The following is a 27,488-nucleotide window of genomic DNA, read 5'->3' as shown; positions in this document are numbered from 1 at the left end:
GGGGAGCGCGGCCGCGACGCGCCGATTCTTTCTGCCAGCTTCAGTTGCTGCTTCGAAAGTAATCTCAAGGAGATAGGTTGTGAGCTAGGAAGCAGGGATACAAGGGGGTCAGTTCATGTGGCGACGGGCGCATGAGATGAGAACGAGACGAACCTGAGCGAGTGCACAGAGGGCAAGAAGAAGGGAACGCCTGAGCTTTGAGGACTTCGCTGGAGCGCCTTCTTCCTTCTTCTGAGCTTCAGAATCGACGGCGAAAGTAGGCGTACTGTAAACGGTAGATCGATCAGTAGAGCTACCGGAAAGAGGGGCGAGAGGAGAGGGGAAGATACGGACGGCGAGAACAACTTCGAGGGCGAAGGAGATCGCTTGAAGCCCGATGAGGACGTCGATTCTGGTTGAGCGATGGCGATGGGAGAGGAGATAGTGAGAGTCGATGGGGAGGACATAGTGAGTCGGCACTGAAGGTTGGTGAGGGGAGAAGAAGAAGTCGAGGTCGGAAGAGCGTGGCGACGTGGTGGTTGAAAAGAAACCGTCTTCTCTCGATCTATACAGCTGGTTTGAGGCTCGTACTGAGCGAGCATGAAGGGCAAACCCCCGTCTTCCTGGCGACCGAAAAATCATCAATCATCGTGACTGATGATAGGCCGCTAGCTGGAAGGGGAGAGCAGAGTGATCCATCAGCAAATGGGGGTCTACTTTGTGTCCTGCTCGTGAGATTTTTCTTCTCAGTCAGCTCCGATCATACGCCGAGATAGCCTTGATTGAGACTATGATCTGGTGGGCAGAAGTGGAGGTTTTTAGAGCTGAGAGAGAAGGGGCAGAGTCGAAAGAAGGAGAGGACGAGCACGCTGAGGAAGGGGACGCCCTCGAAGGAAAAGACTCCGATCAAAGTCGACTTCGCGTGTCGAGCATGTCCAGGTCGCTGAGAACGGAGAAGAGAGGTCGATTGGAGTGCATTGTCAAAAATATGAGCTGGTCGAGCTCGTCGCGGTTCGAGGAGAAGATAGAGGGAGTTCGAAAGTTGACGTCTTGACCTCAACCATCGCCTCCCTTCCTTCCCCTCCCCTGCTCCCTTCCTCCCAAAACACACGGAGAGCAAGCGAAAGGATCTTCTTGTAACATGTTCTCGTCCATGTCGGTCGCTTCTGCGCCAACTTCCTCTCTTCAGCAACGAGAGGTTGAAGGAGAAGAGCTCGATGCTCCAGTTCGTTCCTCCCTTCCCTTCCTCCTCTGCTTGCTCTCCCCAACGCTAACTCGAGCTCTCTACCTTTTCCGTTTACAGTGGCTTGATCTCAGGAAACCCTCTATCGATACTCACGCTCGTCTTCACGAACCCATCAACTTGGAAGGTCTTCCGAGCGAATGCAACCTCTTCGACGTGAGCAGCAAGAAGGGAGTCTTCGTAGCTGCTGGAATAGACGGTGAGCTTCACTCTTCAGTACATTATCCTTAGGAACACGGACCTGACCGACTCTTCTCCTTTGGTCTCTTCAGCCTTCTCGATATACTCATTGGAAGCGCTCGAAACGCTCTTCACAACAGCACCTAGGTCCACCACCTCTCCTCTCCTTCCCATCAAGACCGTCTCCCTAGGAGAACGACTCGTCTGGATCAAGTTTGCAAAAGAGGACTCGGTCGTTATCACCTCGACGTCCTCCTCTACCATCAGGATTTTCTCAGTCGAAGCTTTGAAGTCGGAACAAGCTGTTCGTTGACTCTTCCTTCCTTTCCCTTCCTTCCTCCGAGCTCACCGATCCGATCTCTCTCTTCTTCGACCTCTTCTTCTTGCAGCCTCAACCCCTCCAGTCCTTCCCCTCCCTCCCCTCCGCCATCATCTCTCTCCAACCCAACCCAGAAGCTCTTCCTTCGCTCGTCCTCATCCTTCAAGCAGCCTCCCTCTCCCTCCTCGACGTCGACAGTCAAACCGAAACGATGCGACTCGAAGGACGATACACAGCGGCCACCTGGAGTCCGAAGGGGAAGCAGGTCGTAGTCGGAGACGAGCAGGGTAGACTGAGGTTCTTCGGACCTGATGGATCAGAGAAGGGCGTCGCGTTGGCGAGACCTTCCGGCCTGGAAGGAGATTACTTTGGTGAGCTCGTCTCGTTTCCTTCTCTGCTCCTGATCCGAAGCTGACTCTGAACGTCCTTTCCTAGTCAACTCCATCCACTGGCTCGAGAACGACGTCTTCCTCGTAACCTACAACCTCCCCATCCCTTCCGGATCCTCCGACCCCGAACACTCGTACGAGCTCTACATCCTCGCTCGTTCCAAGGTCCCCTCTCCCTCCGTCACCTGCACCCACTTCCTCGACCCTTCACCCGCCTTCGGACTCACCTCTCGAGCAGGAGTTCGATACGGAGCCTTCCTCTCGTCATGGGGAGGGAAAGGGAACTGGCTGGGATTCCTCGGAAACGCGCCTTCCCCTCTCCTCGGGGTCATCAGCGCTTCAGCTCAGGACGGAGGTTGGAAGGTCCTCACTCTCGACGAGACGAGCGTACCCAGTCTACCTCTTAGCGAGAGCTCGTCGGAGGATTCGTGCGTGCTAGGGATGGGATTCGACCTGAGGACGTCGCTGCCGATCAAGAGAGGGATGGTCGGAGGAGAAGAGCTCGAGGACCTCCCAGCAGCACCCAGACTCCTCGTCTACACGAGTGACGGAGTTCTCGCCGGTTGGAACATCGTCAACAGTCGACAGGGACTCGGATCGTACGACGGAATGATCAAGGAGAGCTCAGGAGGCGAGATCAGCATGGCAGGAACTCCAGCGAGAGTCGCGTCGCCTCCCCCTTCCTCAGCACCTCCAGCTTCAGCCTTCGCAGGATTTGGATCGTCGCCGTCATCTTCAGCCTTTGGATCAGCAATCAAACCTCCTTCGTCCGCGTTCGGAGCACCCACCTTCGGACAGCCCTCCTCGACAGGATCCGCGTTCGGTCAGACGTCCGCCTTTGGAGGAGCCATCAAACCACCTACCACCTCCTCCGCCTTTGGCGCGCCTTCAGCTTTCGGTCAAACCTCATCTTTCGGTGCTCCTGCTCCTTCCTCGTCGGCGTTCGGAACTCCTACCAAACCTCCAGCTTCCTCGAGCGGATTCGGAGCCTTCTCCACCACTCCCTCCACCACTCCCGCCGCCAAACCAGCCTTCGGAGGATTTGGCAGCAACGCCTTCGGAGCACCTTCGACGTTCGGATCCACCTCGACCTTCGGAGCAGCAGCAACCCCCAAGACTCCAGCGGAGGAGAAGAAGGCGTCTCCCTTCTCAGGAGGATTCGGAGCGTTCTCGACTACTCCCTCTCCCTCGCCTGCACCAGCGTCGACTCCAGTTGCCGCTCCAGCATCTCCTTCACCCGTCCCCGCATTCGGAAAGCCAGCCCCAACAGCGTTTGGCGCGTTCGGATCGAGCTCGTCAGCTTTCGGTGCGACCTCGACCTTCGGATCCTCCTCGTCGTCCGCGTTCGGTTCCCTCCCTTCTTCTGCACCAGCCGCCGCCCCTTCCACCGCCTTCGGAAACGTCTACAAACCTTCCTCCGCCTTCGGAAACACTTCTACCTTCGGTGCTCCTTCAACCTTTGGATCAGCCAAACCTGTCTTCGGCGCATCGACCATCGCAGGACCCAAGATCGCACCCGTCGTCGCTTCAACTGGAGCTTTCGGAGCCTTCGCTCCTCCTTCAACCTCAACAGGAGCCGTCTCACCCTTCGGTTCAGCATCAGCCAGTCCGTTCGGAGCCGCTCTGAAGGGTGGAGAAGGATTCGGAGGGCTCCTCGCCAGTCCAGGAGGATCTCCTTCGACCGAGTCGCCCAAATCAGCCTTTGGAGGATTCGGAAAGCCCGCTCAGACTTCCGCCTTTGGATCAGCTCCTCTCTCATCAGCCTTCACAGGTTTCGGAGCAGGAGCTTCGTCTTCATCGTCCTCTCCGTTCGCTGGAGTTCCTCTTCCCAAGATCACCGACGCGTCGATGCCCTCGACTCCCCTCGTCTCTCCATCGGTGGAGCAACCTCCCAAGCCTTCCGCTTTCTCCTTCGGTGCCAGGATTACCGAGACGCTCGACGACGACGAGGAGGAGGACGGCAAGAAGGGCAAGGGCTCTGCCTTCGCCGACGATTTGGGAGACGAGCTCGAGCCGAGCGAGGAGGCGAAGAAGAGCGGATCGAGCAGTGATCTCTTTGGAGGAGGAGGAGGAACGAGTTTCGGATTTGGGGGACTTGGAGGAGGAGGAGGGAAGTCTGCTTCTGGAGGACCAGGAGGGATGTTCGGATCCGTTGCTCATTCGAACTCGATCTCGGTTCAGTTCAACGAGAACGAGGAGGAAGAAGAGGAGCCGGTTGCCGACGAGCAAGAAGATGAGGAGGAGGAGTACGACGAGGAGGCAGAAGGGTCTTACTCTGAGGGAGGAGGCGAAGAAGGGGATCAAGGAGAGGAGGAGGAGGTAGGTTCTGGAGAGGAGGAAGAAGTCGAAGGAGTGTCGGAGAATCCATCGACAGCCTCGCTCCCCACCATCATCGCCGACGGGGTCAAGATCGAGGAACTTCCAGAGGAATCCCCAACCGAAGTCCCTCTCCCACCTTCAACTACTCCTTCCCCTGCTCCTCCCTCACCTCAACCTCCAATCTCACCGTCACCCGAGCCAACGGTCGAGCCGGCTTCGACGAGTCCCCAGATCTCGCCTCCCTCCCCATCAACGTCCCTTCCCGCCGCCGCTCCACTTCAGCAACCTGCTTTGGATCGAAGCACGGCCCCTTCACCGGAACCTGAGCCCAAGGCTGTCGAACCCAAGGTCCCAGAGGCTCCCAAGCCGTCGCCGTTTGGTCTCTTCGGTCAACCCAAACCCACCGAGGCGCCTTCTCCTCCTCCTCCTTCGACCGTCGCCCCCCCTCCCGCTCCCACCTCATCTCCTCCACCTCTCTTCGGGGACAAGACGTCTTCTACCCCTCCCGCCGCTCCATCTGAACCGCCCAAAACAACTCCCAGCCCAACACCCCCGTCGAAACCTCCCATGTTCGGCTCGAAGCCCATGTTCGGAGGAAAAGGATTCCCCTCGACGGCTCCCATTCGAAGCTCTCCTCTCGCCAGTCCTCCCATCACGAGGCCAGACGATCTCGACAAGTCGACAGCATCCTCGGTCGCGTCTCCTCCTCTTTCCCCAGAGCCGACGAATCCGACTCCTCAACCCTTCTCCTTCGGATCGAAGCCCACCCAACCTCCAGCCGAGCAGTCGAATCCTTTCGGAGGAAGCTCAACTCCCCTCGCAAAGCCCAAGAGCGGAGGTCTTGGTCTAGGACTTCCTTCGTCGCAGCCGTCGAAACCATCGGCTCCTCCCTCCTTCGGATTCGGAGCGCCTCCTCCTGAAGCTCCGAAGGTCGCCTCAGCTCTAGCAGCAACACCGTCGTTCGGTGGATGGGGAGCTCCTCCTCCGGCTCCTCCACCATCCAAAGCAGCTCCTGGACCTTCCATGACTTTCGGAGGATTCGGACAGCCCAAACCAGTCGCGTCGACTCCCACACCGAGCTTCTTCGGAGCTCCCCCTCTTCCTCCCGCATCCGAACCACCCAAGCCTCCCTCTCCTTCGTTCTTCGGAGCTCCCTCAACTCCCAACAAGGCTTCCCAACCACAAGCCAACCTCTTCGGATCGACAACTCCCCAGTCGAAGCCTCCAACCTTCTCCTCCCCAGCCATGTTGCCTCCCGCTCCTCAGAAGCTCGCTTCTCCTCCTCCAACACAAAGCTTCCAGGCGCCCGCCACTCCCAAAGGCTTCCCTCCTACTCTTTCTGGGTCGACGACGCCGAAGATCGAAGCACCAGCACCGGTCAAGCCTGCCTTCCCTCAACGAACGTCGACGGGACCCAAGAGCTCGAACGCTCCCGAAGTCAAGGAGACTGGACTCGCTGGAGAGTTTTTGAAGGCCTACCTGCTGTTGAACCAGGAGATCTCGGACGTGAGTTATCTCTTGTCTAGTTTTTTTCCCCGACGCGTCTTCCTGAGCTGACTCGTTTCCTCTCCTTTCGTTTTTCATCTCCTCAGCTTCAAACCGCCGCTCGATCCTACTCTCAATTCCAGCGAGAAGCCGGAAAGCCTAGCTCCCAGGTTGGAGATCTCGATACTCAACCTGCTTGGACGCTCGGAGACCTGCCGAGGTTGAAGACGCTGGCGAAGGCGAAGGAGGAGGAGACTCTGTCGTTGACGGACGAGAGCTTTGCGATGAAGAGGAAGATCGCCGAGTTGCAGAGCTTGATGCTAAAGGGTGAGTAGCGTGCCTTCTCTTCTCGGCGGTCCTCTAGGTAGCTCACTGACCCTGTCGTCTTCTTTCCTTCGGCGCTGCAGCTGATACGAAGATGGAGGAGAGTGCGAGGTTCCTTCGAGCGAAGGATGATCCCGACTTCGCCAAGGTGCGTTCTTCTCTTCCCTTCCGCTTTCCTCTCCCTTTGCTGACCTATGTTATTGCTTCTGACTGCCACAGATGATCCGAGTGAGACAGCTTGGACCCGAGCACACCGAGAACCAACAGAAGCTTCGAAAGACGACTCAGGTCAATCCCTCTTCTTTCACGCTCTTGAGACCTTCTGAGAAGCAGTCACTGACGGTTTCGGATTTTTACCTCTGTTCAGCTCGTTCGAGATCGAGTCCTTCAGCTCGAGAACCATCTCGCTGTCCTCAAGAAGAGAGTCGGTCAGGAGAAGAGCGGGTCGGTTCCAATGAAGTGAGTTTCGTTTCGTTCCTTTTCGGGCCCACGTCCAGAGTAGATCTCTGACTTCTCCCCTGTTCTTGTTTTCAGGGCTCCCTCTCTCGACACCATCGCTCGAACCATGAGGAACATTACCGTCGCCGTCAACGAGAAGACCTACGAAATCGACGATCTCGAACTTCGACTCGACGTCCTCCGACTCACATCCAAGAAAACCTCGTCCACTCCCTCTAGAAACCAACGAGCTTCCACTCCCCTTTCGGAAGCCTCCAACACTACCTCTCCTCTTCGATCCGCTCTCAACCGACCAGCGGTCAACCCCAAGGTCGCCTCTATCGCGGCGAGAGCGCTCAACGACGAGAGGAAGTCGTTCCAGGTCAAAGCTTCGATCCTCGCCGCAAGGAAGGAACCTATCTTCAACCAATCGATGGCAGCCAAGGAGGCTCCTTCGTCGTCGTCCCGGTCAGGAGGAGGCGACGTACTCCTTTCGAGGGGACCGGTCAAGTTCGAGGCTCTCCCTTCGCCTCGTCGAGCTCCTCCTCCCCAGGCAGCTTCGAGCTCGAAGGCTCCCGGACCCTCCAACCCCTTCGGCAGCGCTCCTACTCCTCTTTCGGCTGGACCTACTCCCTCCTCCTCCCTCGGCTGGGGTTCCTCGTCCATCTCCCTCTCCGCCTTCGCAACGCCAACACCCAACCCGAACAACCCATCTTCCCTCTTCTCCTCCACCCAACCCACCTTCTCGGGTCTTCCTCCTGACGAGTTCGTGCCCCTCTCCTCCGGACGAGAGATGGATTCGAGAAGACGGACTAAAGGATTCCAGCACATCAGCGCTCCCAAGGCAAGGTCGCCAGCGTCTTCGCCCAACCCTCCCGTCGCGTCGAGTTCGGGATTCAGCTTCGGACCTCCGCCAGCTTTGAGCACGGCGAGAGCTCCAGGAAGTGGGTTGATGACGTTCGAAGGGTGAGCACCTTCCTTTTTTTCTTCCTTCCGCTCTACTGGAGCTCGTCGCTGACCTTCCGTCTCTCCTCTCTCTTCTTCCGCTCGAGCAGCCTCCAACCACCCACTTCGATCAAGAAGTCGTCGTCTTCGAACTTTTTCTCCTCGGCGATCGCCCCTCCTCCTCCCGCTCCTGCGAACGAGGAAGACGAATACGAAGAGGACGGGGATGGAGAGGAGGAGTACGACGAGGAGGAGTTTGACGAGGAGGAAGAGTGGGAAGGGGAGGAGGGAGAGGAGGATTACTCGTACGAAGGGGAGGGAGAAGAAGGGGATGAGACGCGTTGATTGATTCTTTTCTCTTACGTCTTTGCATATCATCTACTAGCTTAGGTTTTTCTCTAGCTCTTGTTCTTGATCGATCTCGAATGTAGCTTTTGTTTCTTTGAAGGAAAGCGTTGAAGTGGGTGAGGTGGGGAGGAAGGAAGAAGTCCTTTCCTCCCCTGAAGTTGAAACTCAGGCAAACGCTCGAATCGATGTGCACAAGCCTGAGACGGAAAGAAAGAAGCGAAAAAATGCGAAGAGGGCGGTCGCTAGGATCAGAAAGGGCCATCTCGCCCTTGGAACCAAGTGAGCTCTCGTTTCCTTCCCTCCTCCGCCCTCCATCTCCATCTCCCCACCCCTCCCCCTCCCCTCTCTTCTTCTCTCTCTCACGATGGTCTCCACCCGATCTGGCAGTCCCTCTCGACACCCTCCTCCTCCTCCCACTCCTACAGCTGGTACGATCCCTCTCAGCGGAGGAGGAGGAGCCGCATCTCCTTCCGCTTCCACCTCTGCTCCTTCGCAACCGTCCCTTTCTCTCAACAATCTCCTCGGAATCATCGGTACCACGGAATGCAGCATTCCTCAAGCCCGTCAGCAACTCTTGACAACTCTCGCAACCGTAGCGGGAGCCAAAGATGGCGAGGTCGTGCTCTCGAGCTTCCTTCCAGATCAGCAAGGGAAGTTCACCATTGATCCATTGCTCTCTTTGGATCCTTCGCTTCACTGTTTGGGATATCTGTACATCTTGTAAGCTCAGATCCTATACTTTTCGGTTCAACGAGGAAAACGAGGCGTAGAAGGATCGTTCAAAGATGGGTCGAGCTGACGAGCTCCCTTCCTCCTCCCTCCTCTCCCTCCTTTCTTCCAGGACCGCTCGATTGAGCCATCCCTTCCAAGGATGCCACAACGGATACCTTCATCAACTCATCCGATACTGTCAGCTCTTCTGTAGCCGCTGCGATCCAGCTCAGATGGCTTTCGCTCCACCCGCAAGAGGTCAGTTCTCCTTCGCCCCCTTCCCCACTTCGAACGAGCGCTCTCCCGTTTCCTTGGTCTTCGTCGATTCCAGCAAGCTGACTCGATATCCTGTCTTTCGTCCTTATTCAGTCAACACCCTCTCTCATCGCTTCCTCGCTCTCGCAAAGTACCTCAGTCGAGTGCGTCGCCTCCTCCCTTCCTCTCTCCTCCCTCCGCTCCCCTCTCTCCTTCAAACATCCGCTCATCTTCCGTCTCTCTTTCTTCTCCCTACAGCCTTCCGACGCCACTCCTTACCTTCTCGACCTTCTCAAAGTATGGTCCCGTGACAACCTCACCAACCTCACGGCCGTTCATCAAGACTTCGTCGAGGTCAGTTCTCTCTTCACGTCGCTCTGTCTCTCGATCGAGCCCACTGACGCTGTCTCGTGCTGGTTCCGTTTCTACTCAAACAGGCTTGCGTCGTTACCAAGAACTACGCTTGGGCTTCAGAGGTGACCTCGGTTCAGTTGGTGTCCATCTACAAGGAGGTGAGCGCCGTGTCATACCTCCTTCGTCGCGTCTTCTTCTCGACCTCGTAAACCTCTTTCTGACCTCTCATTCACTCATCTCGTTCATCTCCCACTCTCCCTGTACTTCCCCTGTCGTCCATTGCTCCGCCATCTCCTCCCTTCGACGCACCCATCCTCTTCCCCTTCCCTACTCAAATCAGTTCTACGCCCTCACCTACCTCGATTTCCTCCGATACAACTATCTCGCTGGAATCGCCTCCTCAGCTACTAAGGACTGGGAGGCTGCCGAAGGGTTCTTCGAGAGTGTGAGTCGTTTTCGTTTGCCGTTCCGCCGCGTCGCTTCTCGGCTCGTCCTTTTGCTCGTTTCGCTGACCTTGCTCTCTTCCTCGGTTCGACTTTTTTGCCCAGGTCGTCTCCGCTCCTGCTACCGCTGCTTCATGGATCCAGATCGCAGCCTACAAGAAGCTCGTGCTCGTTCAGCTCATCAAGGACGGAAAGGTTCGTTTCGTTCCCCACTCCTCCCCTTCTTCTTGGTCTCGGTTTCGTCGCATCGAGCGCGATTCTAGCATTACCGCTTCGTTCGATTCGAAATCCAAGTACTGACTCTCTCTATCTCCTCTTGCCTTCTTCGGCCTGACTCAGACGACCGCCCTGCCGAAATACGTCTCCGCCTCCGTCACTCGAGCGATCAAGCAGCACGCCCAGACCTACAAGATCTTTGCCGACTCGTTCGAGGCTGGGTACGGGAAGGGAGGGAAGCTCGTTGGGTCGGCGGATAAGGAGATCTTCGTCAAGGTACGTGTTTGGTCTTTCTTTGCTTGAGAGTCTCTCTTCGAGAGAAACGCGTCGTCGCTTTTGGCCTTTCTTCGCTCTCCCACCAATGCGTCTTCCCTCCTTCCGCCCTGTCTTCTCTCTTCGTACTAATCTTCTCGTTTTTGTCGTTCTTCCCTCGTCTCTCTCAGGACAAGAACCACGGTCTCGTCCTCCAACTCGTCGACACCGCGCTCTCTCGCCAGATCCTCAAGCTCACCAAAACCTACGAGAAACTCCTCGTTCCAGAGATGGCTAAACTCCTCGGTCTGGAAGGGGCAGAGACGGAGAAGGTTCAGAGGGAGTTGACCGATGAGATCTTCAGGATGGTGAGTCGCAGCGCTCGTTTCGTTTCTGACGCGTCGAACTCGAACTCGAACTTGACTCTCCGTCTTCCATCTCCCCTTTATTCAACTGACACCTTTTTGTCCTCTACTTCGGTTCCATTAGGTTTCAACCAGCACCCTCTCCGCCTCCCTCTCCTACCTCCCTTCCCCCACCCACCCCGTCCCGATCGTCACCTTCCTCCCTCCCTCGGAACGCTACGTCGGCCCCGAAACCATCCACCGGCTCGAACTCCTCAACCAGCAAGCCTCGGACCTCAACGATCGAGTCTGGCATGAAGACAGGAGGGTCGGGAAGTCGGTCAAGTACTTGCAGAAGGCGGCGAAGGAGGAGAGCAGTTGGGGAGGAGGAGCGGGAGGAGCGATGGGAGGAGGAGGTGGGGGGGTGATGGATGAGGATCTGATGGAGAGCTTTGGGGTTGGGAGTGGGACGGGTGGAGGTGGGAGCAGGAAGACGTACGATGATAACTTCTAGGGGTGGGAGAGGAGGGGATGGGAGGGGAAGTAGATTGGTTCTTCGTTTCGTTTTTTGCTCTTCGTTCTCGCTCTCTCAGATTATGAAACTCACGACATGTTCATTGAATCGAGGTCTCGTGAGAATTTTACGCTGACTTCCTCCTGGGTCTTCGTTCTCTTGTTCTCTTTTCTGCCTCTCCCTCCATCTCTACCTCCTTCCGGCTTTCCCTTTCGCTTTCGCTTTTGATTCTCGGTTCTTTTCCTTTCTCGGTTTCTAGACCCAACTCGACTCGAACTCTGCAAGGTCTGGCTTTCTCTGCTTTGATGAAGCTGCTGGGAAAGAAAGGGACAGTCGCGCTAAGCGCCAGTAAACGCTGAGTGTCCCACGCTTCTAAGCAGAACCGTCGCGTTAATCGCCGTGATTAGGAATCAACCTAGTTCTTACAAAGCAACAAAGCCCAGCCCCTGTTTAAAAACCGAAACGAAATCCAACGTCCTGGTTCTACCCCCCATCTCCTTCTCTCCTCTTCCTCCCTCAATAATCTCACCTCTCCTTCAATCGTTCCGCCGCCATGCCCAACATCACCGTCACCCACATCACCACCGCGACCGTCGTCCTCACCATCGACGGCGTCGTCTTCCTCACGGACCCGACCTTCTGTCCAGCTGGGACCGAGTTTCCCGTCATGCCCGGTTTCAGTTTAAAAACCTCCATCGAGCCTGCTCTCTCCCTCGCTCAACTGCCCGCCATCGATGCCGTCCTCCTTTCGCACGAGGATCACCCGGACAATCTCGACGACGAGGGTCGAAAACTCCTAGACGCTCGCCACGTCTTCACGACACCCGATGGAGCGGAAAAACTTGCTCCCAGGCCCGCCGTCGTGGGACTCAAGGACTGGGAGACGACCGAGGTTTGGCTTCAAGGCAAACGATGGAGGATCACCGCGACGCCTTGCGTTCATTTGCCCGGCGGGGAATGCGTCGGCTTCATCCTCGAGTCCGACTCTCTCGGCAGGGATTCGAACGTGAGTTTCTTACTCGTGTTTCTCTCTCGCGTTTCTTTCTTTCTTTCTCTTCGTCGAGATTCAGTCCTTAATCCCCCCCTTCTTTCAACCTCTCTTCAACCTCTTCTTCAGGGTCTTCCAAACGCCGTCTGGTTCACCGGGGACTCGATCTACCTCGACGCGTGGAAGGAAAAGTTGTCTCAATGGAACATCGTCCTCGTCCTCGCCAACCTCGGAGCCGCAAAAGTCCCCACCCCCGATGGTGGCGCCCTTCAAGTGACCATGGACGCTCGAGACGCCGTCAAGATCGTACGCGAGCTCAACGTCCCCGTTCTCGTTCCACTTCACTACGAGGGTTGGGGCCACTTCAGCCAGTTTGGCGAGGAGCTGAGGAACGTCTTGGAGGCAGAGAACGTGATGGATAAGATTTGTTTCGTTGAGCCTGGAGTAGAGAAGAGGGTGTGTTAGAAATTTGCACTCTAGAACTCTTTGATATATATATATATATTCTTTGTGCTCTTCTTCTGTAATCCTCGTTCTCTCTCTGTCTCCCCTTAAAATCTGTTTTCGCTCGACGAGAGCTCCCGCCTCACGATGGTTTGGCCTCTTTTCTTTCCATACCTTCGAAGACCTGTTCTCTCAGCGCTAGGCAGGAGAGAAGCACTTCCAAGACCGTTTGGGCGAAATCCTGCCTCGTTTCATCTCTCATTTTCGGCGCGCGTCGACCTTTTTCTTTTTCTCCTTTGTCTCTCGGCTGACCTTCTTCCTTCCCTTCAAACATATTCGTACATGCTTTTCGATAGCTCTCTATAGTTCAGGACCATGCATGTTCTAGCTCGACGCGAGAACGAGCACATTCGTATTTGGTTTGTTGACGCTGGACGACGCGACGCGTCCGACAATTCCCTTTTCTCTGATTTGTTGGTTCTCGGCTCCCTTTCGAGCACGTTCGTGATTGTTCTTAGTTGTACCGCCAAAAGACAAGAGAATTCGCTTCATTGCATACCCTCGAAGAACTCAGACCGTCCATCGAGCAGTAGTCGAAAACGGACGAGAACGCTGAGACGCGACTTTTGCGTCGGAAGAGGGTCCGAGAGTTCAGGAGGGATCATCAGATGGTTATTGGGACTATCAGGTGCTTGCGAGAAGAGAAGGAGGTGTGAATCCAAAGGTGTCAAGATAGAGGTCAAGGGAGAGGAGGCAGAAGGCCTCCGTTCATAGGAAACGAGAGGGTTCGGGCTCGGGCATCGAAACCCAGAGTTCGGGCAGTAAACCAGTAACTAGAAACGCGTAAAACGAGCTAGAAGGAAGAGAGAGAAGTGGAGGTAGAGAAAGGAGGCCGAGCAAGGCTCGGTCGAGTTGAGAGAGAGACGCGACGCGTCGAGCGACCGGGCTCAGCTTCTTAAGGAACGCCTGAGAGAACACGAGAGGAAGAGAGACGAGTAAAGAGAGGGAAAGGTAAGTATAGAGAAGAGGTCGAGAACTAGTAAGGGAAAGGGAAGGAGCAAGGGTCATTCCCTGACAAAAAGAGAGAGGTTTGAGAAGAGTCAGTTTAGATCTACATTCTTTGTCTTTTGCTCGCTACTGTTTTTCTAGAGTTTTAGCCTACAGATGCGTGCTGTTTCGTTCGTTCGAGGAGCAGAGGCGAGTTTGATGCAGCGTCCAACGACGCGACATTTCCGTCCTTTCCTTCACTGAGCTGTCAACACTCTCGACCCTAGACTAGGAGCCTGAAATCAAGTGAGCCCGTGAGACTTGGTATCGAGCGAAACTCATCGAAGACCAACAGATACTACCCAAGAACGAAAGATAAAAGATCGAAAAACGGAAAACGAAACCAACGACGCGACTCCTCACTCTCCTCCCTTCAACCTCTCCTCCGAGCCGTTTCTACCTATCCCTCAACCCCGAACCAAGAGCACTAGCAGCCAGCGTCACCGCCCTCCTCAACGTATCCCTATCCTTCTTCTCCTTCGCCAACCTCTTATCCCTCTCCTGTCGACTCTCCTCCTCAGGGACGTCCCCTCCCCTCAAGTGCAGATCGGCGATGAACTCCGTCAACTTGAGCTCTCCGATCTCAGCCTCGGCTCTAGGTCCCCACTCCCACTTGGTCGCCACGTCTCCTTCTCCGTCGTTGTTGGCAGCGGGTTGGGAGGGTCCCGAACGATCCTTCTTGACCTTTTCGAGGTACTTGTGTTGATTCAGCCAGGCGAGGAAGGTTTCGAGGGTGTGGTGGGTTCCCGTGGAGGAAGAGGGGAGGATGGAGGTTTTGGAGATGCCGAGCTTGTTGAGGTGGAAGCGGAGAGCGTCTGCGTGAGGAGAGAGGAGGAGGAGGGGGTTGGACGCGTTAGTGTGTTGTTCTCGAAGGAAGGTGCTGGATAGAAGAGAAGCAAGCGATGGTAGGAGAGGGACTTACGCTCGTCGAGGACCCTTCCGTTGATCAAGATGAGAGCGAGAATGACCCAGGTGACTCCCATGAGAGCGGCGTTGTCGCCAATCTGGAAGTCGACGACGGCTCCACTTCCGTTTCCTCCTTGCTTGAGAGCGACCTCCTCGTCGACCACCAGGGCTCGTTCGATGAGATCGGGAGGAAGTATCGATCGAAGCATGTAGACTCCACTGTTTCCGGTTTGGTTCGCTAGGGGGAAGAACAGGACAAAAGAAGGAAGGAGGGAGGTCAGCTTCGAGCTCAACACGTTTGGAGCAGCCCTTTCTCTTCGCCAGAGATAGACTTACCCTTCTTCTTCTTGCCGTCTCCTTCCTCCTCCTGCTCCTCCTCCTCGTCCGCAGCAGCAGCCTTCTTCTTCGACTTCTTCTTAGCAGGACCAGTGTCGACCTCGTCCTGCTCCGCTGCCTTCCCTCCCTTCCTCATCTCGAAGAGCTCCATTCCAAAGGTCTTCCTGAGGATCTTTTGAGCGATAGGGAAGACGTCGTTGAAAATTCGAGAGGAGCTCTTGTGCTTCTCTTGGATGACTGGAAGGTAGAAGACAAAGGACGAGTGTGAGGCAAAGGGAGGAGGAGGGAAGGAGCTCGACTCCTCGGCGATCTTTACCTTCCTCGTTGTCGTTCACTGTAGAGGCAGACTCACCCTTCTTGTTGATGTCCACTCTACTGAGACCAGTCTTCTTCTGCTCGTGGAAGAGAGCGAGTCGAACGATGTCGCTGGCGATTCGGAGGAGCGCCTACAGCGAGGAGCAGAAGGAAGGAGAGGTCAGCTCAACTCGTTCCTTCCCTCCTTGGATCCTCGTCCCTCCACCTCCGATCCCTTCCTCGGACTCGAACGCGTCCCCTAGCACCCCCAGCAGAACTCCTTGTTCATATATCCAAGAAAACATAAGGAAAAAGCGGCCAACTCACCTCCTCTGAAAGGACCTTCTTCCCACCCTTCCCGACTTCCTCCTGCTCCTCCTCCTCCTCCTGCTCTTCCTCGTCGTCCTCCACCACAGCGGGTCGTTTCTTGCTACTGCTAGCTTTGGGTTGGGATTGGGATGCTCGAGATCGAGGGGCCATTTTTGATAGGAGAAGAGGAGGAGAGGGAGGAGTCGGTGATGGCGTTGAGGTCAAGGATCGAGCTCGCGAAAGCTGGAGGGCGGGGACCGGGACGACGCGATTATCTTTTTATTCACATCTTCTCCTAAAATTATAATTATACGACTGGGGACGAGATGAATGTCCTAGGCTGTCTCAGTAATCTTGGACCAGGCGGGCTGTATATTCTTTCTCTGAACCGAAGGCAGGTCGCGTCTCATCCTTCCCTCTCCTGCGCTTTGTTCCCGAAAAGTCGAGACGAAGCCAACTATTATGTATGAATGACACTGCTGTATAACCCGATGAGTCAAAAAAAGATGATACCGAAAAGAAGTGTAGCTACGAATTGACCAGTTGGAGATCGCTGAATCGAAAGAAGGCTCCCACCCTCGAGTTTCGACGCGTCGTCGCAATCCCTTCAAATCATCCAAGATCCCACAAATCCAGCAACAACAGCAATGACTAAGAACTCAACCATCTCCCCTCGCCTCTGAGCAGCTCCGGTCTGAGCAGCAGTGGCAGAAGCAGAAGCAGATGCAGAGGCGGCCCGAGAGGGGAGAGCAACGGACGAAGTCTTCGAAGCTGAAACCGACGTGCTGGTCCTCTTGAGTCCGGTAAGAACGACGGGAGCAGGGCCAGCGGTGACAGCGGCGACAGAGGCGGAGGTGGTGGAGATGAGAGAGATGATGGTAGAGGGAGAGGAGGAGAGGGAGGCGTCGACGGAGGGGGATTCGAGAGCGGTGGTGGAGGGAGCAGCGGGCTCGGACTCGCTCGAGAAGTAGGCGGTCGTAGCAGAGGGAGGTTGGACGGTCTCGGACTCGGAGACGACTTCGGAGAGGGAGCTGCAAACAAAAGAAGTGGAAACATCGTTCAGAGTTTGGATTCTCACGATCCGCAAGAACTGAGAGGCGACGCACGAAACTCCGAGCGATTCCGTCGACGCGACTGGAGTAGATTGAGGTTCGTCTGCGTTGATAAGAACGAGGGAGGCAGAAGGCTGAGAAAAGCAAAGAAAGGTTGTGAGCTTGCTGGAAGGGAGAGAGGGGAGAAAGAGGAGAGCGAACCTGGAACGAAACGGTTCGGGCGGGTTCGAAACCAGTGACTGAGATTTCTACATCCTGCCTGTGCTTCATCCCATGCTGCGACGAAGCGAAGACTGGAACGAAAGTAAAAGAAGGAAGGAAGGTCAGCCGGAGCGAAAGGGGTTCAAAGGAGAGAAGGAAGGAAGAAAAGCGAGCTGACCCGAAGTGAGGGAGGAGGCGAGGAGGAGGAAAAGGACGAGGGGAGCCATGTTGATTTCTGTTGGTTGAACGAGTGTGGGGGTCCTGAAGAGGTGTGGGGAGAGGGTATAGAGGAGGGAGAGAAGAGTTAGATGTAGTTGAGAGCAACAACAGTTCGAGGATTCCCTCGAAGTTGGTCACCGGGAGTTCCCCTCTGTTTCGAAGGGAGGTCAGTGCGCGACGCGATTTCTCCTGCCTGTTTGAGAAAGAGGTCCATATAGAGAGATCAGGAGTTATGTACGAGATGTCCGTGTGGATAAATGAAAGAAGAGGGAGCGTAAGTAGATAGGAAAAAGAGAAAGGAGAGACCTAATGAACTGGAGCCGACGAGGGTCCGACCTCGAGCATCGAACCATCGATTCCGAAGACAGCTAGAGCGAGACCAACTCCACAGAATCCGATGGTGGTGTACATGGCAGACTGAAGATGGATTAGGAAGTCAGAAGAAGTCGTGTGCGAGAGGAAAAGGAGAAAGAGACGAACTTGGTAGCCTTTGAGCAGCGTGTCGGCTGAGCCCAGCTCCATCTTGGACGTGACACCGGTAACGACAGCGGCGCAGATTGCTAGTCCAGCTCCAGATCCAACTTGGAAAGCAGTATTGATCAACCTGATACAAAGGAGAGAGCGAGGAACGAGGATCAGCGTTTGTCATTTTTGAAACGCGACGCGACGCGACCTCTCAAAATCAGACGAGGAAGAGCTCACCCTCCAGCGAGAGACTTGGCAGCAGGTGGAACGGCCGACATCATCGAGATGGAGACAACGTTCTGAACGGAAAGAAGAAGAGGGTTCGGGTCAGTTCGAACGTCGCGTCAAGATTGAAATTCCCAATCTGCAGGCGACTCACGTAGACGATACTGATTCCCACAACTCCGAGAATCGAAGAAGGGAAAATGCTGGCCCAGAAGCTTGTGTCTCGACTCATGACTGCAGCTGGAATGGGGGAGATCATCGAGAGGACTGTTGAAGGAGGAGAGAGGTCGAAGTCAGCAGCGAGAATCACGAGGGAGTCTGTACGAATCGAAGCTGATGGTACATACACATCCCGAAGATGATGAGATTCTTGATTTTGAAGTGGTTGACCGACCTAGAGAAAGGAATGAAGGCGGCGAGATCAGACGGGAAGCTCGAGGGGACGAGGCAAAGGAAAGACGACGCACCACCCAGCAAAGTAGCTTGCGAGCAGCCCCATGGGCCCCATCGGGATGAAGCGTATAGCGGTTTGAAGAGGAGAGAGCAAGAGGATGTTTTGAGAGATGATCTGCAAGGAGAGCGAGGTCAGGTCTTGTGTTTGAGGAGGGGCTGAGAAGGGGGCTCGACGCGAACGGAAACGGACCGTGAGATAGAGAACGAGGCTCTGCCACCAGCAGTAAACAATGAATCCCATGGCCCAAGTAGCAGCAAAGTTGGGCATCTGAATAGGGAAAGAAAAACAGACGAAGGTCAGTTGGAAGCAGCGCTGCGTCCCGATCTCTTCAGCCCCCCATCGAAACTCACTTTCCAAAGATGCGACGGAAGCAAAGGGTTTGAAACCTTCTTCTCGGCAAAAGCGAAAGCTACGAGCATACCGACGGATATGACAAGAAGGGCGATGATGAAACCCTATGAAACAAGAAGGTGCGGTTGGAAGAGGTCAGCTACGCGTCCGAGTTTCGTTCGTCGACTCGGTTCGACTGACCTTTCCCCATCCGTAGACGCCTACCACGAAGAAATAAAAGAGAGGAGGGAAATTAGCAAAAGCGAAGATGAACAAGAATGAAGTTCGTCAACTCACCTCCAGAACTGAGAACGAAGGTGAGCAAAATCAATCCTCCAGTCCCCAACGCTGTTCCGAGGAAGTCCATCGATGGTTTCGGACCGATATGGACAATCTTGGGGTTCGGGATCAACCATGCTCCCATACCGGCGACGATTACGCCAATCGGACAGGTAAGCCAGAACTGAAAGAAAGAAAGAACGAGGAGACGCGTGAGTCGCGACTTGAGCTCCGAAGACCGATTCCGATGGTTTGGAACTCACGACCCATCTCCATCCGAGAACGGTTGTCAGGATTCCTCCGTAGATCAAACCGACCACGAAGCTGAGGGCGAGAAGAGGGAAGAAAAGTCAGCAAAGCGGCGAGGCAGGGAGTTTTCTCCTCGTTCTCTTCGTTCGATGATCCTCCTACTCACCCTAGTGCTCCGCAAGCCCCATAGATGGCCAGAGCGTAGTTTCTCTCTTTTCCGAGGAAGAACGCAGAGATGATTCCGACCGAGGAAGGGACCGTTGCAGCAGCTCCGAGACCTTGCTGTGATTGAAGAGGAAGAAGTCGCACGAGGCGTCAGTGCGAGCGAATACGGGTCTGTAAGAACGAGCTGATCACTGACCATAGCTCTGAAAACGATCAGTTGGATCTCAGTCTTTGCGAATCCGTCGACAAGAGTCCAAAGAGACAGCCAGAACATTCCGACTGAAAATGCGAGACAGAGAAGAGAGAGTCAGCGAGGAAGAGAGATGGAGCCCACATCGGAAGCTGAGAGAGACACGTACCCAAGAAAACTGGCTTCTTCCCATATCGGTCAGCGAAGACTCCAGCAAGAAGCAGGAAGCCTCCGAAGGTCAACCTGTGGGACGTGAAGAAGGAAAGAACGACGACGGCTTGGAACGAGTATTAGGGGTCATGGATTTTGACAAATGGGTCACTGAGACAGTGTACGTACGTGTAAGCAGAGATGAGCCACTACAACGAAACAGAAAGGACAAGGTTAGGCTGGAGGGAGAAGACGGGAGTTTTCTTTCGACCGCGACGAACCTGCTCGTCAGCCTGACCGATGTTGAGTTCCTTCGAGATCGCAGTGAGAGCCATGTTTACGGAAGTCATCGAGACTGTAGGAGCGTAGCAGCAAAGAAGAGTTGGCGTCAGTAAAGAAATCTCGAAGGTCGGCGAGAGGGAGCGAGGAGATCGACTGCTCGCGATTTTCTTTCTCCTCTTTCTTCGAGCGAGCAAGAGATGATACAGAAGGACGTACCATTATCGAGCAGCTGCGACATTCCAACCGTGAAGAGGATCAACGCTCCTCGAGTCGAGTAAAGAGAGCCAGTATCTCTGCCGTCGCCTCCCAATCCATCCGTACCCTCGTCGGTGCTGGAAGGCTCCTCGATGGTGAAAGAGGTTCGCTCGACGAGCGGAGGGGTTTGGTCTTGATGCTCAGCGAGTTGAGGAAGATAATTCTGCTGCTCAGAAGCGGGAGGAGCCGGAGAGGAGGTGCTGGAGTGGGAAGGTCGGCGAACGGTCGTCGAAGAGGAGGATCCTTCGTTCTCGGTGAGATGGAAGACAGTTGAAGGTTTGAGAGAGTTACTGCCGAAGGAAGGTCTGTGAGAGCCACCTAAGGAAGCGATTTTTTTGAGAAAGAGAAAGAAATCAGCATCGACGACGGTCGAAAGGGTAAGGACGCAAGTTGAGAAGGGGAAGGAAAGCTCGCATGAACTCACTTGCGTTGCTCAACCTCCTGATTTCCTCCTTTGTAGCTCCCCTGGACTCCCTCCTAGAGAACCTCCTTGGAACAGCAGAAGCAGGAGCGACCTCCTTATCAGAGTCTTCTTCGTCGGATGAGTCTGCGATGGCTGAATCGTCGAAGGGAGGAGCAGCACCTTGGTCTGCAACGATTCGAGGATCTTTGGTTTTGAAAGAGCGGCAAGGCGGTCAGATCTTGCTCTCATGGAACGTTCGAAGCACGAGTGCTGTACATACCTATAGGAAAAGCTGGTCCAGACATGTTTTGGTGTGAGGGGAAGTGGTGGAGGGTAGGGGAGAAGGGAAGGAAGCTTCAGATTTCCCTCAGTTCTCAGTTCTCCATTTCCCCCGACGAGATTTGCTCGGATCGAAGCCGGACGGCATCTCACCGCTGAGTTTTCGGTACCCTTTGAACAGGTGGAGGGGGACGGCGACGCGTCCCTGGTCAGAAAATCTGCGACGAGGAGCTCTCGAGGGAAGGCAGAGTGAGAGCGAGAAGGTCTGCGAGAGGGCGACGGGCTCACCCGATCACGAATCGAGATCAGAGCATCAAATCTTCATTCCGTAGAACGCGTACATCGTAGCTGATCCTTCGCTAGCTCCGTCGAGAATGAAACCGAGGTCTTGAGGCGCAGAGGATCCGCCTGGGACGATGAAAGAGGAGGGCGAGAGGTCAGTCTCGACGGACAGAACGCGTCGCAGCTTCTGAGCGAAGACGAGACTCACCAGGCTGACGAGGCAAGAGCTCTTCGAGCTGGACGTGGAATATCCCACTCCTCTCTAGAAGACGAGGAAGAGATGAAGCGAGGTCGGCTTCCAGACCTTTGCTCGCCATCATCTTCTTCGCCTGTCATCCAACGACGCGTCCGCAAAGAACCGACCGTTAGCTCGCTGTGAGATCGAAAGCAATCTCGGGCAAGAGATTAGACACTCACCAATATCGCCTTCAACCCTACCGATCCAGATCCAGACGCGTTATTGAGTGCTGTCGAGCTGTCGACCGTTCTCGAGTTGACGACGTTCTTCCCCTCCACCCACACTCCCAAACATCCTGGAGCGAGGACTCTGGCACTCTCTTCGACGAGAGCTGTGAAGACAGAAACTGAAGAGAGTAGTTTCCGAGTGTGGACTAGCTGAAAGTGGGCGGAAGGGAAGGGAAGCGAGAGGGCTGAGGTTCTGGAGAAAGAGGGAGAGAGGGAGATGGTTCAGGGCTCGAGGGTAAAAGAGAAAGGGCAAGAAGATGAACTGACTGATGATAAGAGATGAGTTTCGAGATCTCAGTCTCTCCATTCGAGGGGAGAACATCTGGAAAGGCGAAGGGGAGGGTCGAGTCAGCTTCGAGCGACGGGAGGAGGAGGAGCGGAGAAAGCAAGAGCTCACCGACGCCATGAAGTTCTACCTCAGGGAAGAGCTCGCCGAGTTTCCTCAACCTGCGAGAAAGAACTTGCATTAGTTCCTATCGATTTGACTTTGAACAACACCAAGAAGCTCACCAGGAGCCCTGAGGAGAGGCGAAGGAAGAAGAGAAGATGGTGAGCTCGACGTTCTTCTTCCTTCAAGCTAAACGATGAGACTCTCGACCTACATCACCACAGCCGATGTCGAGGACTCTTATAGGGGTATCTGAAGACTGTAGAGCTCGCCTGAGGGCGTCCGTGTAGGATATCTGGAGCCAACGAGAGGGAAGGAAGGGACGGTGGTCAGCTCGACTCTGTCCCCCCGACTTTGTTCACCCTTCGTTCACCTTCGTCAGAGATGCGTCGTCCGCAAAGCTCATCTACAGCCCAGGAACAGGAGAGCCGCTGAACAGGCTACGACGTTTAAAAAGTCCAAAATCGGTGGTGGGAGGGAGGAATGAAGAGAGCTTCCTTCAGAGAAGCGAAGGAGCTCCAAACCACCACGACCTCGTTCCTCTTCACATGTCCGACCGCTCTCGCTCTCGATCTCGCGACAGATCTCGCTCAGCTTCGCCTCGAAGATCATCCAAGCACAGCAGTAGTCACCGTTCAGAGGACAAGAACAACCTTCCGGCCGGTGTAGAGGCCATCTCTTCGGACGACTATTTGTGAGCTCCTCTCCTTCCTTCCTTTCGTCTCCCACCGCCCCTTCTCTCCTCGAGCTGATACAAACCTACCTCTTTGACATCTCAAATCAGCCTCAAGTCGACGGAGTTCAGGCTCTGGCTCAAAGAGGAGAAGAACAAGGTCAGCGAGAGGACGAGAGGAGGAGAATGTGAGCTCGTCCTGACTTCTTTCTCCTTCCTCTCTATCCCTCTGCCCCCCTTCCTGCCACCATGCCCATCTTCGTCTCACAGTATCTCGACCAGCTCTCAGGAGAAGACTCTCGCCACTACTTCAAGAAGTTCGTCAAAGCCTGGAACCGGGGCAAACTCTCCCGCTCGCACTACAACCCGGTCTCCACGACCTCCCTCCCTTCCTCCTCCCAAACCTCCTACAAGTGGAAGTTCGCCTCCTCTCTCGACTCTCGCCAAATCGAGCATGCTCGTAAAACAGTCGACGCCGAAACCAACCTCGATCGAAACGCTGGTCCTTCCGCTCCCCCACCACCTCCTTCTCGAGTCTTTGGGGGTCGAGTCGTCGGTCCCTCTGCTCCTCCTCCCTCGGCTGGATTCTCGGAATCGGATAGGGTGATGGATAGGGAAGAGAGAAAGGAGAGGGAAAGGAAGGAGAGGAAGGCGGAGAGAAAGAAGGGAGAGAAGGAGGAGAAGGAGGAGAGGAGCGGCGGGAGGGAAGGGAGGATCGAGAAGAGACGAGAGACGAATGCTAGCAATCGAGAGATGCGAAACAAGTCTCCTGGAGGGCTTGAGATCGATGATGCCACTCTAATGGGAACTGGAGGAGCTGGAGACGACTTCGCTGCTAGGTGAGTCTCGTTCCCTCCTTACTTTTCTTGCTTCCATCCCACGTCCAGCTAAATCACGTTCTATCTCGTTCTTTCCCCTCTTTGATAGGATCGCCGCTCGAGATCGTGGTGCCGCTCAGCAACAGGATCGACGAGCTCAACAAGCTGATGCTCGTCGCTCAGCAGTGGGAACCTCGTCGTCGGCTCTGGCTGAGAGAAACAAGGTGAGTCTTCGGGTCTCGTCTCCTCTCTCTTCTGTGTCGCCCTTCTGCTTTCCTTCTCGCCACGCACTCTCTCTCTTTTCATATGCTGACTCCTCGTTCATCTCCCATTTTCCAGGCGACGATGGACATGTTCAAGAATCTAGCAGCTGCGAAGTTCGGAGGAGGAGCGTAGGTTCCTCGAGCGATAGGAGGTCTCACCTAGCTTGGGGCGTTGATAGTCTATCTAGTAGCTGCTGTGAATAGATACTACCCCTCTCAAAAGTTGGGTAGATCCGAACGAAAGAACTGCGAAGAGAAAAGCTTGAGCGTCCAAACCAGACGACCGAGGCAGTTTGTTCGAGTCTTCGACGCGTCGTTCGTTCTTTTTTCCCCGCCTCCTCGACTCCTACTCTTTCCCGCTCCCTCGCAAGCAAGATACGAACAAGATGAAATCGTCCACGCAACTCTACATCTTCCCAAACACATCCCTCAACCTCCCCAATGCGACCTCGTAGGCAGGTTTGAGCCCGTCCAGCTCCTCCTCCTCGACCTTGAGCTTCTTGAGCTTCTCGAGGTGGTTCGACGATCGAAGGAGGGACTTGAAGTGACGGGCCTGAAACAAGAACCAAACCAGATGCGAACGAGGGTCAGTCGAGGAAGGCGAACGGACGGAAACTCGAAAAGGAGAAGAAAGTTGCTGTTGGACTCACCTCCTGGGTTTCGACCAAACTCCAAGCACTACCCTCCCTTCCAGCTCGAGCGGTCCTTCCGACTCGATGAATGTACTTCCTCATGTCGACGGGGACGTCGTAGGAAACGACGTGCGAGACCGAGGCGATGTCGATTCCTCGAGCGATCAGGTCGGAGCAGATCAACCTGAGGACGAACGATGAAATGGAAGTCAGTAAGGTTCTGATATAGTCTCGACGAGGACGAAGAACACAGCCTCAAGCTTCAGCGAGAAAGCCAAGAACCCAAAAAAGACTTCTCAAACTCACAAATCAACCTTTCCCTCCTTAAACTCCCTCAACACCTTCGCTCTCTCCCCTCCTCCTCCGCTCCCCCCTTGTCCACCCAGATCACTCGAGTACGCCTTCACCACCAAAGGCTTCCAATCCTCTCCAGGCAGAGGCACGTACGCCTCCTCGAAGAACTTGACGAGCTGAACCAACCGCGCGGCGGACTCGACGGATTTGGTGAAGCAGAGGACGTTGCGGTTGGTGGAGATGGAGGTGAATTTGGAGGAGTGGAGGAGATGGAGGAGGTGGAGGGGTTTGGTGGAGGTGGGGACGACGAGGAAGTGCTCCTGGAGAACGGGGTAAGGGAACGAAGGGGAGAGGGGGAACCAAAGTCAGCGACAGAAGAAAGGAAGGAAGACGACGCGTTCGAACGAAAGAGGCTTCAGAGGAGAAACACACCTTGAGCGTAGCGGGAACAGCGAACGCCTCTCCCTCGACGTGCTCGGTAGGATTGGTGTCCGACTCGTCCTGGATGACAAAGTACTGAGGGTCGTGAAGTTTGAGAGCGGCGATCTTGGAAGGGTCTCGAGTCAGGGTGGCGGAGAAGAGGAGTTTTTGGCACTGCGACAACGCAAAAACAGGCAAACACCGTCAGTTTCTGGTGCTGCCTTCCTTCCGTTGACTCGAGAAAAGACTCGATTCGAAAAAAACTCACCTGCGAAACCTGCTCCAACTCCCCCTCGAACCCAACCGCCTCCCCTCCGATCCTCCCGCCGAGCACACCCACCCCTCCCAACCCCTGCTCGACCTTCGAAGAGCTCGTCGACCGAGTCTTTGCCAGCACAACCTGCAGCCAGTCCTGGAACGACTGGGTCAACAGTCGATCGGCTTCGTCGATGATCTGCACACGAAACGAAACGATGAGAGAACGCGGTCAGTTCGTTTGTTCGCAACGCTCTGAAGATACCAGAGAAGCGAGGGAGCACTCACCAAGAACCTCAAAAACTCCAAACTGAACCCAGGAGTCCCGTTGAGATGATCTATCAGTCTTCCAGGCGTGCAGATGAGGATGTCGACCATCGAGGAACCAGCTCGACCTCCGAGGGAAGAGACGAGGTTGGCTTGTTCCGAGGCGAAGGATTGGGATCCGGTTACGGTGGCGATCTGGTCGAGCGAAGTGAGACGAGAGGAAAGAAAAGGCGAGAATGGAAAGAGGAAGGAAAGGGGAAGGAAGAGGGAGGGAAAGGAGAAGAAGAGGTCAGCGTCGACGCGTCGAGGAAGAAACGAGTTTGGAACAAGCAAGGAGGACGAACCTTCAACCCAGTCCCCTTCGCAACACTCTCGAACGTCTCCTTGACCTGAGAGACCAGATCCCTCGTGGGAAGGATGATGAGCGCTCGGAGACGCGTGACGATTCGTTTGGAGAGGACCTGAACAAAACGTGCGAAACGAAGCGAAGTCAGCGAGACTCTTCCTCCCCTTTTCAACTTCCCTTCCAGTCCTCTCCCTCTCCCCACTCCCCTAAACGCCCACTCCTTCTCCCTGATCCTTCCTCCAAACGCGTTCCATCTCGACTCAAAACTCACCTCAACAACAGGCACGACATAAGCCAACGTCTTCCCGCTCCCCGTCGGCGCCGACACGCACACGTCCCTCGTCGCCTTCCTAGGATGCAGGCCATCCCCTCCAGCAACCTTTCCGTTTCCACCTGCCGGAGGAAGCAAGAAGGGGATGACTCCGGTTTGAACAGCGAAGAGATCTTCGACTCCCAGATCGTCGAGACGGGAGAGCATCCGGTCCGAGAGACCGACGTTGGAGGGTTCCGATGGGACTTGGATGGAGGTGGTGGGAAGGGTGATGGGCTCCTCGAGCTCTTCGTCCGAGTCGGAGGAGGAAGAGGAGGAGGAGGAAGAAGACGCGTCGACGGGTTTGGATTTCGGTTTGGTTGTCGATTTGGCTTTGGTGCTTCGAGGCAGAGGAGTAGTATGGCTCGAGGAGATGATCGTAGCCGTAGTGAGAGCGTGAGGGACGGTGAGAGGATGGAGGAGGGAAGCGGAGGGTGCAGGGTGGGAAGGAGGGAGGGTTGGGAAGGGAGGGAGAGGGTTGGAGGTGAAGGAGGCAGGGAGGATGAGGTCGCGAGGTGGAGGGGTTGCTTCGTTCTCCTCTTCGTCGTTGTCGTCGTCGCCGTCTGAGGGAGTAGAAGAGAGAGCGACTGCTGGTGGAGGCGGTGGTGTTGATCGTTTCGTAGCAGGGGTCGAAGTTGAATCGACGACGACCTCTGAACGTTTCCTCTTCTTCTCGACGACGACAGCAACCTCCTCCGCGTCCGACTCTTCCTCCTCCTCGCTACTCGAACTCTCCTCCTCCTCCTCCCCATCAACCTCCATCTTCTCCTTCTTAGCCTTGGCCTTCGTCGAAGCGACCTCCTCCTTGGTTTTGGGAGCCGACCTGACCGCTGCCTGCTTCCTCTTCTTCACCTTGTCCCTCTTCTTCTTTGCGTAACGAGCTTGAGCTTCCGTCTTGGGAGCTCGTTCAGCAGGGGGCTGTAGAAGAACATGGGCGTTGAGGAAAAGTGAAGAAGGAGGTTACGAAACGAAAAAGGAAGGGTCGAAGGCAGAAAGCGTCGAGCTCACCAGTTTCGCCTTCGGAGGCCTCACAGGCCTCATGGGAACAAAACTTCCATTCCCTGGAACGTAAGGATTCGGGTTCAAAGCTGGTCGTGCTGCCTCTCCATCCGCTCCCGCTGGCTGAGGTTGCTGGTATCCCTGAGACTGGAACGAGGGTTGTTGAGGTCGTTGAAAGGAGGAGGAGGTCGAAGGAGCTGAACCAGGAACGGTTCCCATTCTCGAAGGATGGATCGTCATTCCTCGAGGACGAGGAGGAGAAGACGGAGAAGGAGCAGCAGCATCTTCTCCAAAGACGACTTTCGTCCCTTTTTGGTTAAGGAGGTAGGCGGAGGATTGCATGGAAGGGGGTGGGAGTTGGGAGGGGAAGGAGGAGAGAGGAATTTCGAGCTGATCAAGAGCCGGTGGGAGGCTCTTCTGGCTTGGGAGGTCGGGAGGAAGGTTTTCCGAGATCGCAGAGCCTTGATCTACAGAGATCAGATTTGGAAATTTCTGG

At 55.2% G+C, this 27,488-nt stretch overlaps 10 protein-coding genes across 10 annotated transcripts; 5 read left to right on the top strand and 5 right to left on the bottom strand.

The window, feature by feature from the left end:
- Window positions 1–79: 79 nt before the first annotated feature.
- On the bottom strand, window positions 80–588 carry BDY24DRAFT_402608 (uncharacterized protein). Its single transcript, XM_076642244.1, has one exon. It carries the CDS (start codon window positions 579–581, stop codon window positions 114–116), a length of 468 nt encoding a protein of 155 aa, XP_076492844.1. The 5' UTR covers window positions 582–588; the 3' UTR covers window positions 80–113.
- Window positions 589–1,027: 439 nt separating this feature from the next.
- On the top strand, window positions 1,028–2,344 carry BDY24DRAFT_212038 (uncharacterized protein). The gene is made up of 3 exons (XM_076636519.1): window positions 1,028–1,421; window positions 1,495–1,706; window positions 1,792–2,344. The coding sequence occupies exons 1-3, from the start codon at window positions 1,121–1,123 to the stop codon at window positions 2,134–2,136; spliced, it is 858 nt and encodes a 285-aa protein (XP_076492843.1). The 5' UTR covers window positions 1,028–1,120; the 3' UTR covers window positions 2,137–2,344.
- A 3,746-nt stretch (window positions 2,345–6,090) lies between these two features.
- BDY24DRAFT_332670 (uncharacterized protein) lies at window positions 6,091–6,935 on the top strand (the record flags this gene model as incomplete). Its single annotated transcript, XM_076637138.1, has 5 exons — window positions 6,091–6,241; window positions 6,322–6,386; window positions 6,458–6,526; window positions 6,606–6,697; window positions 6,773–6,935. Coding segments are annotated over 5 exons (540 nt in total), but the record flags the coding sequence as incomplete, so codon positions are not given.
- A 1,322-nt stretch (window positions 6,936–8,257) lies between these two features.
- On the top strand, window positions 8,258–11,161 carry BDY24DRAFT_402605 (uncharacterized protein). The gene is made up of 10 exons (XM_076642243.1): window positions 8,258–8,689; window positions 8,811–8,938; window positions 9,050–9,099; window positions 9,194–9,289; window positions 9,373–9,447; window positions 9,630–9,734; window positions 9,838–9,927; window positions 10,072–10,224; window positions 10,392–10,568; window positions 10,690–11,161. Exons 1-10 carry the CDS (start codon window positions 8,334–8,336, stop codon window positions 11,056–11,058), a joined length of 1,599 nt encoding a protein of 532 aa, XP_076492841.1. The 5' UTR covers window positions 8,258–8,333; the 3' UTR covers window positions 11,059–11,161.
- Window positions 11,162–11,503: 342 nt separating this feature from the next.
- BDY24DRAFT_355768 (MBL fold metallo-hydrolase) lies at window positions 11,504–12,511 on the top strand (the record flags this gene model as incomplete). The annotated part of the gene is made up of 2 exons (XM_076637790.1): window positions 11,504–12,064; window positions 12,176–12,511. The coding sequence occupies exons 1-2, from the start codon at window positions 11,612–11,614 to the stop codon at window positions 12,509–12,511; spliced, it is 789 nt and encodes a 262-aa protein (XP_076492840.1). The 5' UTR covers window positions 11,504–11,611.
- Window positions 12,512–13,804: 1,293 nt separating this feature from the next.
- Window positions 13,805–15,615, bottom strand: BDY24DRAFT_402601 (MAGE domain-containing protein). Its single transcript, XM_076642242.1, has 5 exons — window positions 15,401–15,615; window positions 15,132–15,225; window positions 14,780–15,016; window positions 14,460–14,681; window positions 13,805–14,352 (listed from the first exon to the last, which is right to left on the bottom strand). The coding sequence occupies exons 1-5, from the start codon at window positions 15,551–15,553 to the stop codon at window positions 13,934–13,936; spliced, it is 1,125 nt and encodes a 374-aa protein (XP_076492839.1). The 5' UTR covers window positions 15,554–15,615; the 3' UTR covers window positions 13,805–13,933.
- A 1,545-nt stretch (window positions 15,616–17,160) lies between these two features.
- BDY24DRAFT_428823 (major facilitator superfamily domain-containing protein) lies at window positions 17,161–20,640 on the bottom strand (the record flags this gene model as incomplete). Its single annotated transcript, XM_076644064.1, has 16 exons — window positions 20,582–20,640; window positions 20,323–20,505; window positions 19,860–20,216; window positions 19,643–19,716; window positions 19,551–19,570; window positions 19,381–19,454; window positions 19,218–19,300; window positions 19,023–19,138; window positions 18,871–18,931; window positions 18,603–18,791; window positions 18,349–18,453; window positions 18,188–18,265; window positions 17,989–18,112; window positions 17,699–17,811; window positions 17,557–17,618; window positions 17,161–17,458 (listed from the first exon to the last, which is right to left on the bottom strand). Exons 1-16 carry the CDS (start codon window positions 20,604–20,606, stop codon window positions 17,161–17,163), a joined length of 1,962 nt encoding a protein of 653 aa, XP_076492838.1. The 5' UTR covers window positions 20,607–20,640.
- A 239-nt stretch (window positions 20,641–20,879) lies between these two features.
- On the bottom strand, window positions 20,880–22,224 carry BDY24DRAFT_402596 (class I SAM-dependent methyltransferase). Its single transcript, XM_076642241.1, has 8 exons — window positions 22,089–22,224; window positions 21,930–22,010; window positions 21,838–21,845; window positions 21,725–21,774; window positions 21,595–21,649; window positions 21,280–21,520; window positions 21,071–21,191; window positions 20,880–20,988 (listed from the first exon to the last, which is right to left on the bottom strand). The coding sequence occupies exons 1-8, from the start codon at window positions 22,119–22,121 to the stop codon at window positions 20,894–20,896; spliced, it is 684 nt and encodes a 227-aa protein (XP_076492837.1). The 5' UTR covers window positions 22,122–22,224; the 3' UTR covers window positions 20,880–20,893.
- A 39-nt stretch (window positions 22,225–22,263) lies between these two features.
- On the top strand, window positions 22,264–23,602 carry BDY24DRAFT_372417 (uncharacterized protein; the record flags this gene model as incomplete). Its single annotated transcript, XM_076638191.1, has 5 exons — window positions 22,264–22,409; window positions 22,500–22,548; window positions 22,659–23,227; window positions 23,316–23,430; window positions 23,546–23,602. The coding sequence occupies 5 exons, from the start codon at window positions 22,264–22,266 to the stop codon at window positions 23,600–23,602; spliced, it is 936 nt and encodes a 311-aa protein (XP_076492836.1).
- A 140-nt stretch (window positions 23,603–23,742) lies between these two features.
- BDY24DRAFT_428816 (DEAD/DEAH box helicase) lies at window positions 23,743–26,239 on the bottom strand. Its single transcript, XM_076644063.1, has 7 exons — window positions 25,955–26,239; window positions 25,682–25,798; window positions 25,359–25,532; window positions 25,084–25,269; window positions 24,828–24,989; window positions 24,408–24,712; window positions 23,743–24,285 (listed from the first exon to the last, which is right to left on the bottom strand). Exons 1-7 carry the CDS (start codon window positions 26,159–26,161, stop codon window positions 24,057–24,059), a joined length of 1,380 nt encoding a protein of 459 aa, XP_076492835.1. The 5' UTR covers window positions 26,162–26,239; the 3' UTR covers window positions 23,743–24,056.
- Window positions 26,240–27,488: the final 1,249 nt, after the last annotated feature.

Source organism: Mrakia frigida (genome assembly GCF_051309035.1).
Source record: "Mrakia frigida strain ATCC 22029 unplaced genomic scaffold BDY24scaffold_41, whole genome shotgun sequence".
Classification (NCBI taxonomy): Eukaryota; Fungi; Basidiomycota; class Tremellomycetes; order Cystofilobasidiales; family Mrakiaceae; genus Mrakia; species Mrakia frigida.
This window is presented reverse-complemented; position numbering and strand designations above follow the sequence as displayed.